At 37.8% G+C, this 15610-nt stretch overlaps 1 protein-coding gene across 19 annotated transcripts in view; it reads right to left on the bottom strand.

Annotated features, from left to right (window-relative positions):
• The window catches only part of GCFC2 (GC-rich sequence DNA-binding factor 2), a 45413-nt gene extending 31824 nt beyond the window's left edge, over window positions 1–13589 (bottom strand). For 15 of the 19 annotated variants that reach the window (XR_014314957.1, XR_014314958.1, XR_014314959.1 and 12 more), the window contains exons 1-4: window positions 13163–13559; window positions 9558–9686; window positions 5444–5668; window positions 4387–4484 (exon numbers count right to left, since the gene is read on the bottom strand). Coding sequence is in view for 2 of the 19 variants with exons in the window: in XM_082743679.1 (XP_082599805.1) it covers window positions 4387–4484; window positions 5444–5668; window positions 9558–9686; window positions 13163–13427 (717 nt within the window). In the remaining 17 variants the exon portion in view is untranslated. Of the gene's footprint in view, window positions 1–4386; window positions 4485–5443; window positions 5669–9557; window positions 9687–13162 lie in introns of all 19 variants that reach the window. The other 4 variants (XR_014314955.1, XR_014314956.1, XR_014314954.1 and 1 more) reach the window with 3 other exon arrangements.
• Between the last annotated feature and the right edge of the window lie 2021 nt (window positions 13590–15610).

Raw genomic sequence — 15610 nt, 5'->3', positions numbered from 1 at the left:
TATTACTATTATTTGGGTTTTCTATTACTAGTTGAGGACCATGTTCTAGTTAGTACATCTCATAACATTTCATATTACTGTCCTCTGGTTAATCATTACTTATCACCACCATACACAGAATGTTGAAAAAAGAGTTCTGAAGAATGTGTTTTAAACAAGGATATGCAAAGAAGTAGACCAGATAATTAGCCAAACCACTGACTTAACTATCCTTCTGTTTTCCACAAGGCATCATCATTTTTCATGTTAATTTTTAACCAAACCTCCCATCAGGCTCCTATCACTCCTGCAAATCCTCAAACTAGTCAGACTATTTCACATCTTATGTCTTCACATCCTGATACATTGTCTCAAATCCCTTACATTCTAAGCATCTTTCAAAGACCCATCTAAATATGATCGACTTCTGCAGCAGCTCTTCCAAGTCTCCCTATTCACTCATGAAAGTGACCACTCACTTGCTCCTATGTGCCATCTCAGGACCCTGTACAGGTTCTGTCAGACAACCTGTAAGATTTCACTACAATTATTTTGTTTAGCTGTTTCTCCCCTATAAAGACTGTACATTCTAGTGTCTATCATTATTAAGTGGTGCAGCAGCTGAACGGCAACCCCAAAAAGAGAAGTCCATATCCTAATCTCCCAAAGTTGTGAATTTTACCTTACATGGCAAAAGATGTGATTAAGGATTTGGAGAGAAGGAGCTTATCCAAGATTACCCAGATGAGTCCTAAATGCAATACACATATCCTATAAGAGAGGGAGAGGGAATTCTGGGGCACAGAGGAGGTGATGTGAAGATGGAGCAGACAGAGGTAGCTACATGTCAACAGCTGCCACAAGCTAGAACAGTCAAGGAACAGATTATCCTCTAGACTTTTCGAAGGAATATAGCCCTACTAATACCTGGATTTTGGATTTCTGATCTCCTGAAATATGAGAAAATAAATTTCTGTTGTTTTAAGCCACAATACTTGTGGTTATCTGTTACAGCAATCACAGGAAACTAAGACAGTAGCATGTGGTAGACAGTCAATAAAGGAACCAGTGAATATACCCACAGTTAGTAATAAAAAATGCAAATCAAATAGCTTGAGATTCCATTTTTTAGGTCCAACTAATCTTGCACCTAAGATGGCAAGACTGTTATGAAGCATTCTCATAATATCAGTGGCGTTACAAACTCATCTAAATTCTCTTTAGAAAGCAATAGGGAAAAATGTAGTAAATGCCATAAAAATGTTCATGTCCTTTATCTTGGCCATTATCCTAAGATAATATTATTATCCTATTATCCTAAGATAACATACATCTGAACAAAAAAAGAAAAGGGGGCGCCTGGGTGGCTCAGTGGGTTAAGCCTCTGCCTTCGGCTCAGGTCATGATCTCAGGATCCTGGGATCAAGCCCCGCATCAGGCTCTCTGCACAGCAGAGAGCCTGCTTCCTCCTCTCTCCTCCTGCTTTCTCCTCTCTCTCTGCTTGCCTCTCTGCCTATTTGTGATCTCTCTCTCTCTGTCAATAAATAAAATATTAAAAAAAAAAATAAAAAAGAAAGAAAAGGAAGGGAAAAAAGGAAAGCAAATATTTACCAATTCTTATTATTTCTTTTAAAGTTTTATTTAAGTAATCTCTACACCAAACATGTGGCTCAAACTCACAACCCTGAGATCAAGAGTTGGATGCTCCACTCACTGAGCCACCAGGTGACCCTTCTATTTCTTATTAATAATAGAAAAAAAGATTCAGACAGTTAATCTAAAATGTTTGCCAAAAGGAAGAATGGCTAAAAAAATTATGATTCACTGACTCTAGTAAATATTATGCAATTTAAAAAAATTAGTTACTATGATAACTATGTATAGAAATAGGGGAGGGGCACCTGGGTGGCTCAGTGGGTTAAGCCTCTGCCTTTGGCTCAGGTCATGATCTCAGGGTCCTAGGATTGAGCCCCGCATTGGGCTCTCTGCTTGGCGGGGAGCCTGCTTCCTCCCCTCTCTGCCTGCTGCTCTGCCTACTTGTAATCTCTCTCTCTCTCTGTTAAATAAATAAATTAAATCTTAAAAAAAAAAAAAAAAGAAATAGGGGAAAATATTTATAACATGTCAAGCAAAAAACCCCAAACTTGAAATTGTATGCATACCATAGTTCCCAAACTACATGCCAAGGCATCCCTGTAAACTCAAAGGGGTGCTGTGAAATATTTTAAATATAAATATTTTAAATATAAATATATTTTAAATATTTTAGGGGAATACATATTCATCATTTGTCGGACTACTAGTTTTTCCTAGTTCACAGGTAGTGCTACAGTTCTCTGATAAAGTCTTATTAATGAAGGCAGGTTCTTGGTGGCTGTAATAAAAAGGAAACAGTGATTGAAAATCAATTTGGAAAGGAGGTGAGAATGACAATGCAAGTCTGATTCCAAGGCTTGAGATGGCATGCAGTGCCTAAGAGGTGCTGCCCATTAGTAAGTAATTGTGATTATTTAAAAATGGAATTAACAGATTTTTTTCTTCACTTTATGTTTTTTCTGAAAGCCTACTAAGTTATTAGGACACAAATGTTATTAAATTCTTTGATGTAACTACTTCATAAATGGAATTGTTTTCTACTTCTGTGGGCCAGGGGGAACCAGGATAAAGTTACTGACAATGAGGGTTCTGTGAATGGGAAGTCTGGGACCTTCTAATATATACTATGACTGCAATTAAACAAATACTTAAAAAAAGGAATTAGACAAACTTGAGCAGTCAGAGTAAGGACTATGACAAGTTTTTTCTCAAAGCATTTTTTTCATGCTATACTGATTTTACTAAAAAGAGGAGGGAAGACCTACAGCTCTTGTTTTTACATCATAAAAACAGCCCTCTAACCATTTCTCTGATTAGAGATTTCTAAATGTTGTTACAACCAAACGTTTACCTTTACTTAGCTTTTTGGTTTTAATAACATGGAGATTTTAACAATACTTCCTTATCTAAAAGAGCAAACAATCTTTCAAAACATTCTCATTAAACAGATTAAAAAATAAAACCTTATATTTGAATATTAAATAATCTGTAAGTGCTGATTTAAGTTGTAATTTTGAGGGGCGCCTGGGTGGCTCAGTGGGTTAAAGCCTCTACCTTCAGCTCAGGTCACGATCCCTGGGTCCTGGGATCGAGCCCCACATCGGGCTCTACTCGGCGGGAAGCCTGCTTCTCCCTTCCTCTCTGCCTGCCTCTCTGCCTACTTGTGATTTCTGTTTGTCAAATAAACAAATAAAATCTTTAAAAAAAAAATGGTGATTTTGAACCTATGGCCACCTACTCATGCAGGTAACATTATCCTCCCATTTTACTGATAAGAGAACAGATTTAGAAAATGAAATAATTTGGGGTGCCCAGGTGCACAGTCATATGAATGACTGACTATTGGTTTCATCTCCGGTAGTGATCTCAGGGTTGGGAGATCAAGCCCCATGCCAGGCTCCATGATCAGCATGGAGTCTGCTTGAGATTCTCTCCTCTCCATTTCCAACTACCTGAGTCCCTGCTCAGGCATGTGTATGCTCTAAAATAAGTAAATCTTTAAAAAAAAAAAAAAAAAAGATTAATTTGCTCAAAGTTGCAAATATTTATTGAGCACTCATAATACTAGGTACAGAGGAATAAAACACCGAATAGTTAATAATTCTTGACCTCATGGAGCATATATTTTTAGTGGTACAGTAAGAAATCAATTCTAGGACTTTTGACCTCAAGAAGAGTATTTTTTAATTAGTTTTGTTTTAAATCTATTTATTTGTTTAAACTTTACATTTACGTACCTACCATGTCACAGTTACTATAAAATTAAAAATAAAATATGGTCCCCTCAAATGGCCTATAAAATGTGGAAGGTGTTTATGATCTAGTAGGAAAAGAACATAATATAAAAGGTATAGTAAGTTGAAGAGCGGTCTCACAGAAGATATGTCTATGTCCCACCCCCAGAACCTGTGAATATGGCCTTATTTGGAAAAAGGGTCTTTGTGGTTTTAATTAAGTGAAATATTGCAAGATGAGAAATCTTGTATTATCCAGCTGGGTCCTAAGTTCAATGAGAACTTTTCTTACAAAATGAGAGTAGAGGCACAGAGAAGACCATATAAAGGAGACAGACAGAGGGGTTATGCACTTGCAAAGCAAGGAACATCTGGGGTGACCAGATTTGGAAGGCAAGAAAAGATTCTCCCCTAGGCTTTCAAAGGGAACACAGCCCTACTAATACCTTGCTTTTGGACTTCTAGCTTCCACAACTAGGAGAGAATATATGTTTCTTGTTTTTAAGCCATCAGGTTTGTGATTAATTTGTTATAGCAGCCACAGAAAATGAACACAATTGGTATAAAAAATTATTACCTCTGTGATTTTAACGGCTTTCCTCATTTGCTGCTGTTCCCAAATATCTTGATTTTCATCTTCCTGACTTTCTCCACTTGTTTCTTCATTTCTGGGTGCTAGGAAAAAAATTCAAAAATAAGTCCATATTTTTCCATTCTAATAGCATCAGGTAACCTTTTTGGGAGGCTTATAATGTGCTGGCTTAGTACCTTTACATGTGTTAACTTATTCTTCACAATAATTCTAGGTAGAAAGCACTATTATCACTCTTTTTTAAAAAAAAATACTGACGGAACTCCTATCAGGCAGTTAAATTACTTGTCTGAGGAATGTGCTGCAGCTGAGTCTTGAATCCTGGAATCAGTACCCATCACCAAACCATCCCACTGAAAGCACTACAGTTTCACATATGGGGGAAAAAAAAACCCTTGTAAAAAAGAAACATTTACTATTCCTTATCAGAGATTATAAATTCTACTTCAGAATCTGAATACTGAAAAATAATTTCTGGGTTATAAGGAGACCAAAAGTCTCATTCTGAAAAATTCCTATTTGAAGTAACAAAAGTTTTGGTAAAACATATTGTTTATAAATGTGAAATGTGAAAAAAGTCCTTTGAGACCTAAGGATTATTGGTAGAGGAAATATTTTATTAGAGCAGGGGAGATTTTAATAAATGACAGTAAAATCCCTGTAGATGCTTCCATGTTAAAAAAAATCTTTAAAAAAAAATGCTTACTGAGATCTTAAAAAAAAAAATCTTTATAAAGGTGACAATGAAAGTTTTCAATATCAAAAATAAGACATTGTACACTTTTTCTTAATCTGCCAAAAAAGATCAAGTGGAGGTCAGATAATAGTAAACGTTATTACACATTATTTGATAATAATATTTTAATAGACATGTCTTTCACAGACTATTATGTCACTGACCAAACTAGTATTAAATAAAAACCAACTTCTACACTTTTAAAGTAAATACTACATTATGTTTTTATGGAGATTTTAACATAATATTATATTCAAGTGAAAAATCCCTTAATGTTAATACATTGTAAATAAATTAAGTATATACTTGTTTCTTCAGCCATTCTTTGTTTAAGGGTTTGAGACTTTGGAGTAAATGCTATTCTCTTCTCATGGTCATCAGGCTCACTCTCAGGATCTTCAACACTGTTTTTCTTCATCCCAGGGATGGCAGAGGTATGTTTTACATCCAAAGAAATATAGTCATTTTGGGCCCTGGCCAATTCACGTTTTCTGCGGGCTGCCTGAATAAAAGCTGCATCAGGGATATTTACTGAAAGGAACAAAGAGGGAGACAATGAAAAACAAACAGTAACAGAAATACATATTTCTCATATTTAAATAGTGTCTAATTTTCTTCATATTCTGACATGAATGTAACTGCACAGCTCAAAACCTACATCAATAATGAAAGAAAATTACTTTTACAGAGATTAAAATAGAAAATCAGAAAATGAATCTAATCTAGAATTATCAGAAAATGTACTCATATCACTTCAGTTTATCTCTTAGCTCCCTTATGCATCAGATGTTGCTGGCTTTTTGTTGAGGACTATTTCTCATTTCTAGAAGCTCTGAGATTATTTGGGTTGGGATGTGGAGAGAGTTGCGGATGGCTTAGTCAGTGAGAACTGTAGAGGTTAGGATGAAGGTGGACAGGCCAGTCTGATTCAAGAAGAGGGAGAGGATGCCCCTCCCCTTAGGGCATCCAGGCATAGAGAGAGTGAGAAAGTGACTAAAACCAGCATACAGCTCAATCAGTCTCCAAGGTCCTCTGGTGATTTCCACATGAATAAATGTAAGAAGTTAAAAAGTGTAACGAAAATAATCAAGTTCATTTACCAGGTGAAAACTATTTTAGTGACATCTTTTAATACATCCTTGTTTTAGTTTTTCTTTATAGTGTATAAGCCATATTAATGTGTACTCTTCTAATTCAAAACAATTTTCTTATACATGATCTAAGCTGAAATTTATCTTTACTTTCTGGAAAAAAAAAGTTTCTTAAGCAAAATACTTGGTAAACAAATGGTAAAGGAAATTTTCACTATTTCAAGCACTTCAAAATGATAATTAGGGATGTTAAGCTACCGAGGCCCAAGTAAAATGTTCTAAACTTTACCATAAATTGTTCCAAATTCTTTGAGAAATAAAAAGATGTCTTATGCCTGGAGATGTTGACATTGGTGCTAAGGCAAACAAGCTCTTGAATTATCAACAGTAACAGGTGATCACTAAAAACCAACGTATGTTCATTAAGAACAAGGAATATCAGGCGTGTCTAGGTGGCTCAATAGGCCAAACATCCAACTCTTGGTTTTGGCTCAGGTCGTAATCTCAAGGTTATGAGATCAAGCCTGCATTGGACTCTGTGCTCAGTGCAGAGTCCGCTTGACATTCTCTCATTTTCCCTCTCCCTGTCCCCACTCATGACTTGAATAAATAAAACCTTATTGTCTCTCCAATAAATAAAACCTTAAAAAAAAAAAAAAAAGGAATAGCTAATCAAGTGACTTAGTTTTTAAGGACCTAGTACAAATTTATAGATTAGTACAGAGAAATGATGCAGGTGAGATGTTTCTTCATCCTTCCAAAGAATTTAACAGTTGCATTTTTTCCTTGTGGATAACGTTAAAATGTGTGGGGAAAATCACGTAGCACACTGAATTCCTAACTACTTGAATTATTTCTCCAAAAAAATATGCTGATTATGAAGCACTGTAGGGATCTGTTAAGGGCTCTGTGGTTGTCCTGCCTGGTTTAATGATCTTAATGTGAGGTGAACAAAGCTAAAAAGACATGTCTTTAAAGCTGGGAGGGACAGCTAAATATAACCAGGTTCCACTAGCATTTCTTGACACTTCTTGCACATTAGAGTCACCTGGAAAGCTTGGTAATCTACTGGTACCTAAGCTCCCCATCCCAGAGATTTGGACTGTTGATCTGAGGTGGAGCTAAGCAGCACTGTGTTTTTATGCCTTCTAGGAAATTTTAATGTAAAATCAGGAGGAAGATGATACACGGAGGTTCAAATACTCAACTGTATGAATACAATAGCAGAAATTCTGGAAGTGTAAGGGATTCATCTGCAAATGACTTGATGGGGTTTAATAAATCACAGGCAATGGACTCACTAGTAAAATACCAGTGCTACAAAAAGCTAATTCTCTCTCAAGCTACAATAAAGGGAAAAAAATTCAAGAGAAGAGTTATTATCCTGTCCTATCTATATCCAACATTACCTTGTAGCAGATGCTGGCCAAACATGGAATGAATGAATTAAGTTAGCATACTGCTTTATAATAAAAACATGCAGATTTGTAAGTTAAATAATTTTCGTATACATCATCTCATCTAAGCAGTACCGGTTACTATCATGCCCATGTGTAACATGCACTATCTACAGCATCTCAAGGCAGATATTCCACTACTGGATCATTCTAATAGTTGCACTGTTTGAACAAAAAATAAATGCACTCCTTGATCCATAAGCCAATCCCCAAACCTCTCACATTCCTTCATCTTTTCTTCTCCAGAAGAAAGAAAAACAGGACAAATTTTCAACTTTCAGTACTTCTGAAATGAGCTCTGGGGAGGGACAATTCTTCACTGTGCTGAACTGTCCTGTACTCTGAGAAATTTATCATCTCTTATCTCCAGGGCACAACAACATGCCAGCAACACCTCAGTCACAACAATAATTAAAAATAATTAAAATAATTAAAAACAATCCCACACATTGCCAAACACTGTCTTCTCTCCTTAGGTATGTAAAGCTGCCAACACTTTATAACTACTGGCTTATACTAATTCATTTTCTAAAGCAGCACTGTACAATACAGTTACCACTAGCCATATGTGACCATTTAAATTTAGCCAATTTCAAAATCCAGTTCCTTAGCTGCACTAGCCACATTTCAAGAGCTCTTCTTTATATGAAGAATTTTTATATCACTGCAGAAAGTTCTATTGGACAGCACCATATCTAGAGTCTAGACAAAGCATCACGGATCTACCAGGCTTCGATTCTTAATTTTGTTTTCATCACTAAGGACTTCTGTACCTTGTGAACTTGTATAAGAAAAAAACTGTAAGAGTTACTAGTTTTTGTTTTTGTTTTTAAAGATCTTATTTGAGAGAGATATTATGGGAAGTGGGGAAGGTTGGAGGGAGCAGCAGACTCCCTGCTGAGCAGGGAGCCTGATGTGGGACTTGATCCCAGAACCCCTGGATCATGACCTGAGCTGCAGCAGACTACTGAGCCACCCAGGTGGCCTATTACAAGTCTTTAAAAATGTATTTAGACAATTACATTTCAAGTTAATTTGTTTCTTTTAGAACGCTACATATTCTTCTCAAGAAGCCTCTCAGACTTCAAGAGACTGACAAAAGTCCAAAGCACAAAACAAGTTACAAAACCTTGAGCTTAAATAATAGCCCAGAGAAAAACTTTCAGCTTTGTGGGCCATGAAGTATCTGTCACAACTTCTAAACTCTGTCAATGTAATGCAAAAGCAGCTGGAGACAATACATAATTGAATGAGAGTGGCTGTGTTTTAATAAGGATTTACTTGCAAAAGCATGTGATGGTTCACATTTGGCTCACAAGTGGTAATCTGCCAACCCCTAAACTGGACTGATCTTTCTAAAAATGGTCATGTCATTTGTATACAAAAAATTTTCAGTAGTTCTCCCAAACTCTATATTATCTGACTCCAATTTGTCTGTTTTTATTGTTCCTCCTTCTTAAACTCCAACTAAATATTTCATTCCAACAACTATTTTTAGTTCTCTGCATATGCTAATTTCCCTAGAGTTCAACATTTGCTATATCCTATACCCAAAACATCCTCAGTAACAAATTCTTACCATTCTTCAGATACTGGCATGAATCACCCAGTACAGTACCACAGTGGTTAAGAACGGGTTCTGGAGCAGACTACCTGAGTCTGAATCCTAGCTCTGGGTCTTAAAAAGTGTCTGACATTGCACATGTCATGTAATGGGAAAAAAGCAGTCAATTTTGACACTTTGACAATCATTGGTAATGATTTGCTTGCTCCATACTTCACTATAGCTGTGTTACCAATAATTAAGAATCACTGGCATAGAGGATACCGATATTAGAAATAAAGCTAATCACAATTATAAAATTTACCAACCTACTGATGAAAATTCTTCTTCCAGAGAGCTAGAGCTGGTAGATGATGAACTCTGATCATCCTTATTTTCTAAGGAATGAGCTGTTTCATCCTCTTCTTCATCTGTTGAAAGATCAACTTTTCTGGATTCTAACAGGACATTTTTTGAAAAAAACAAGAAAGAGTCAAGACAGTGGAGTTACTAACTGAAATTCTACATAACACATAGCATTATACATGTATAGTGTTTTAATTTCTCTCCATGTATTTTAAGTATCTTTCTCCATTTCCCTTCTTTCTGAAACCTGTGGATGATCTAATAAATGCACAGATTGACCCTATTTATACGATCTACTTACCTAATATTCTCTTAAAAGATGCAATGAGAAAAAGGCATCAAGAAGTGAAGGAAAATTTAAAATTAAGAAGAAAATAGTAGTGAATAGTAGTGAATAAGTTCAAAAAGAAAAAAAAACTGATGTACACTTAATAACTCTAGGCACGCTTTAATCTGTTTTACAAGGTCTATTTCACACAATTACAGAATTTCACAATTCTATAAAGTAAATGCTATTGTTGATGAGGACACTAGGCACTGGAGAGGCTAAATAACATGCCCAGTGTCACAAAGTTATTAAGTGGAGAAGCAGGGATTTCAATTTAATTTTATTCAACTCTGAAATTTATGTTATATTTCAATGGCTAGTGGCAAATAGTACTGTAATGAGCACTGTGGTCTCCATTAAATCACAGATCTCTTTGTTTCCACTACTTGATTTGGGAAGGATGGTCTGTCCATACTCTATTAAGCAAAGATAACATTCGGTTATAACACCCATAAGGGTATTGTGAGAACTGAACAAACAAAATGTGAAAGAATTCATGGTATTACTGACAAGAAAGGACTGGTTAGTTTATAATTATTTTGTATTTTTTAAGAACTTTAAAACTTAAGTTTACATAAACAGTACTTTTTATCTTAAAAATGTACCTTAATTAACATACCTATATAGAATTAAAAAAACCTGGAGTAAGATCAAAACAGAATACAAAGTAATATAACTACAGATTACATCTTTCTTTGCTACTATTTATGACAACTCCTACCTGTTCTCAAAGTGGATTAACATCAGAGCAGTGGTTCTCAAAATCATGGTCCACTAAGCCCTGGAAATCCCTAGGACCCTTTCAGAGGGTGTGTGAATTCAAAACTACTTTCATCACATATTATCATGTTATTTGCCCTTTTTAGTTTGTTGCTATTTACATAATGCAGCAAAAGCAGTGGTGGGTAAAACTGATTTATTAGTATGAATCAAGACAGTGACAGCTATCTGTACTGGCAGCCATTGTATTCATCACCATGCATTGCCAGGAAAAACAAAACAAAACAAAAACAAAAAACAGTTGTATTTACCATCCTCAATGAAGCAATACAAAATTATTAACTTTATTAAATTTTGACCTTGGAGTACACATCTTGTAAATATTCTGTGGGACAAAATAGAAGTGTGTATACAGCACTTCTGGGGCATACTGAAACAACGGTTACCTCACTGAAAAGCATTTGTATGATCAGCTGCAAGTTGAACTAGCCACTGCTTTCAAGAAGCAACACTGTTTTACTTAAGAGAACGACTGACAAACTCCAGTTATTCCTACATGGATAAGTAAGAAATTTCCTCAAAAATGAGCAAAGGCATGCCTATCACTTCAAGAATTAGAGATTTCAAGTGAAAACTAGAGTTTTGGAAAAGTTACATCGTGTACTGTGAACTTAGTTTCTTTCCATCACTAAACCACTGAAGCGTTGGTGGCATAGTGGTGAGCATAGCTGCCTTCCATCACTAAACCACTGATCATTATCAGAAGTAACACCATAACATTAACAAGTTTTTGGGGGGATATTATGTAATAAAATGTACCAACATTTGCAAACTCAGTGAACCAATACTTTCCAATGGTCAATGCATGATGTTACCAATCATGCATGAATAAAAGATTCCATTGAAAGTGCAAAACAGACCAGTGGATTTTAATGTAATGGAGTATAAAAAAACTGACAGGTACGGTTTCAGATGCCATTACAAACTACCTTTAAGAAGCAAGCTACTATTTGTTGATCCTTTTTTGTCATATCAAAGCAGAACACCCTCAATGATCTAAAAAGGCTATTAGGTATTCCCATTACACCACATACCTGTTTGTTTGTTTTTTTTTCATATTTCAAATGAAACAATGCATCACAATAGACTGAATGTGGAAGGAGCTTTGAAAAGTCGGCTGTCTTCTATGAAATCAGACATTAAAGATTTGCAAATTGAAAACAATGTCACTCTATTTTCTGGAAAAGTTGTTTTGTTTTGTTTTCTTCCTACAAAATGTTATTTATCCTTACATGTAATGGTTTAATTTAGGAAAAAAAAAGAATAAAAATTTATCTTAATTTCTAACATGGTTAATATCAATAAATATAATACACAGAAAAAAAAGATGTTTGGGATACCTTTATAAAGGGGATACTAAGACCAAAAAGTTTTGAGAACCACTGTTTTAGAATGTAAGCAAAAAGGAACTCCTGGGGGCACCTGGGTGGCTCAGTCAGTTAAGCAGCTGCCTTAGGCTCAGGTCATGATCTTGGGTCCTGGGAGAGTCCCCATGGGCCTCCCTCCTGGTGTGGGGGCTCCTCCTCCCTCTGCCTTCCCCCTCCCCAACTTGTGCTAATAAAATCTTAAAAAAAAAAAAAAAAAGCGGGGGGGGGGGAGAGCAACTCCTGGACTCTGTTCTCCCTATTAAAGTTTGAACTGGTGCCTTTCAGAGTGGGAAAATACAAAAAGCTTTAGACAAACAGAAGGTGATAATTAAGAAATCACCAAAATCACTTGTACTAAAAACAGTGGAAGATTACTTTTTAACCTCAATACTACACCGAAAACAGCATTTTTCTTAAGCTCCAATTCAAACTAAAACATATTTAATGTAAACAACTTTATGCTGCTTAAATTCTGTATTTAAGGGGTACTGTATTAAATTCTGTATTTAGGGGTACTTCAATACTATTACATTGTACTTAGTTTAACGCCATTATTGGTACAGTCTACAGGGTCGTCAACCCATTATGCTACTTTGGGACATACAGCGTTATTCTAATCTCCGTTCTTACAAATAACTGATGAAAAACAAAACAAATGAAAACGTCCTAAGTGTCTGTCACCTAGATTCGTCTAATGTACTGTTCTGATTGTTTGGGTATGTTTCCAAAAGTACATAAAACTTTCCCCTACCTGAAAGTATTAGGGATTGTTTTTAAACCTCTGGGACAACTTAGGTTCTTCACAACAGCAAGTACCGCACTAAAGCGACAACGGGTCCGAGTTCTCCCGATGATGCAAACACAGACGAGCCACACACCGTACAGGATTCTTTCTGGTCTCCCATTCGACCCCCCCCCCCCCCCCCCCCCAACGAACAAGGGCTTGCGAGCAGCGGGCGAGCGCTCGAAGGCGGGTTATCTTGCTCTCGGTCCGCAGCGGGACACAAGAACCTCCGGTGAACCCCGGGGGCCTCTCCCCGCCTCCCCTACCTCGCGTCACCTCCGGCTCCGCCCCCCCCCCGCCCTGCCTCACCTGGGACGCTCAAGCCGCCTTCGGTGCGCGTCGCCGCTCCCGCCGCGCGTCGGGAACTTGCCCACACCCGGCCCCGACCCCGACCCCGACCCCGCCGGGCCGTCGCCTCTAGGCGTCCCCTTCCCGAGGGCGGCCCTTCCTCCGTAAGGCCCGGGGCCGTCTGCTCCTCCGGGGCCCCGGGTTCAGAAGACTGCTCTTCCGCGCCGTCGCTGTCACTAGAGTGGGCCCGGCGCTGCCGGAAGGTCCTCTTCGGCCTATGAGCCATGGCCGAGGTGCGGGTGCTCCGCGCACACTCTCTCCCTGCGCACGCCGGCCCGGTCTACGGCGTCCACGCCGGCGCCCGCTCCCGCTGGGACCGTCGGGCGACGCTGTGCTTTCCGCGCGCCGTCCGCGCCCGCTTCGCCCTGCGCATGCGTGCTCTGGACTGTGGAGCTGGGTTTAAGGGGCGGGGCCTGGAGATGCAAAGCGTTCTCTTTCCGAGGCCAGGTTGTGCTGATGGCGATTCGTAGTGGAAAGAGTCCGGCAGAGTCCGGCAGGCTCCTGGAGCTGAGTGCCGCGGAGAGAGCAAAATTCTCTCCAGCCAAGAATTAAAACAAACAAACAAAAAAAATCAGAAGAGGGTGTGTGTTTGGAGAGATTGCTTCTGAAAGCTAAACAGTAAGATCTACACATAAATGACAGATGCACAAGTAAGCAAAAATCAAATGATTGCTCTCAGGCAAGTTTTCAACAGAGCCTGGTTAAATGCCTTGGCCCAGGGGCACCTGGGTGGCTCACCCGTTAAGCAGCCGCCTTTGGCTCAGGTCATAATCCCAGTATCCTGGGATCAAGCGCCACATCGGGCTCCCTGTAGGCGAGAAGCCTACTTCTTCTCCTACTCCCCCTGCTTGTGTTCCCTCTCTGTTGTGTCTCTCTCTGTCAAGTAAGTAAAATTTAAAAAAAAAAAAAAAAAAAAAAAAAAACATTTTTAAAAATTGCTTTGGCCCAGCAGGAAAAAATGTGAATCTGAGAAAAGGGGGTGTCTTGTTTAGAAAGTCGAGCAGTGGTAAAGGACTGCAAAAATCTTGGGAAACTTGGACTGGATCCGTTAAGCACTGTTCAGAGAAGAGGAAGCCTTCACCATGGACTGAGTTCTTGGTCTTCTTGGTAAAGCCCATTCTTACTTGGATGCCTCTGACCATATCCATCTGAAGCAAATAACCATTCAGTTCATTTAAATTCTCTTGCTGAGTTTGGCCCTATGCTCCACAAAGTTTCAGTTCGTGCTTTAAAGTTCAGAGAGACTTTCCAAGAGGTTCATAGAAAGGGTTATTTTAAGAGATCAGTTTGTAGATGCTCACCTCCCTCTGTATGTAGCTGCATGACAACCCCTTCATTCATGCAGCGCTCTGCCATTGTAGTTTTCTCTCCCCTTCTTACAAAGAAGAGACACAATTCTCTGTTCTTCCTCAATGTACTACAGCACATACACCCATGTGTAAAAACTCCTGCACCATCTAAAATTTTATTGTCAGGATGAGAATAAATACCTCTAAACTCAACAGTTCTGCTGGAAATCCCCGTTTTCAATGTCTTGCTTTCCGTGAAAATGGAGGACCAACTCCAGTTGGCCACTCAAAATAATTTTTGAGTATGAATCACTGATTTTTGCATAGACTTCGGAGTTTTGAGAATTGAACTAAGAATAGGGGTAAATATATCACTTAATATGTGGAAAGTTTCCTCAGTGCCTATATAATACAAAAGTATAATAATGCAATTAACAACGACACTATACTATTTTAGCAATAAGTAATAGCGGTCTGTGGGTGCATGAACTAATGTGTGTGGGAAGACTGTCTTTGTCATAATGAGATGCATTCCCAAAAAAATGTTTTTTTGAGAAAAGTTGAGATTTATTTTGATGTATTTAAGTTGTGTTGATCAAGTGTGTTGAAGTCCACCCCCCAAATGCTACTAGGAGGACACGAAGTCAAAGTTCATTTAGTTTGTCTCAACAAAGTAACACACAGACCAAAGAAACTATGGTGTTTCTTGTAAGAGAGAGTTGAGTGGAGATTATTACAGGATTTGGGTTTGTGCTAGATTTTTTTTTCTTTTCAAGTTAACATATAGTATGTTACATATAGTATGATTACTATATCATAGTTAACATATAGTATGTTATTATAGTTAACATGTAGTTAACTATATATTAACATATAGTATGATAGTTAACATATAGTATGTTAACATATAGTTAGCATATGGTTAACAAACAGTATGACATTAGTTTCAGGTGTAGAATTTAGTGATTCAATAATTTTATAAGACAGTGGCTCTCACCACAAGTGTCCTCCTTAATCCCCATTACCTAACCTATTTCACCCATCTGCCTATACACTTCCCCTCTGGTAACCATCAATTCGTTCTCTATAGTTAAGAGTCTGTTTCTTGGGTGCCTGGGTG

This window comes from Mustela nivalis (assembly GCF_964662115.1).
Source record: "Mustela nivalis genome assembly, chromosome: 8".
NCBI lineage: Eukaryota > Metazoa > Chordata > Mammalia > Carnivora > Mustelidae > Mustela > Mustela nivalis.
This window is presented reverse-complemented; position numbering and strand designations above follow the sequence as displayed.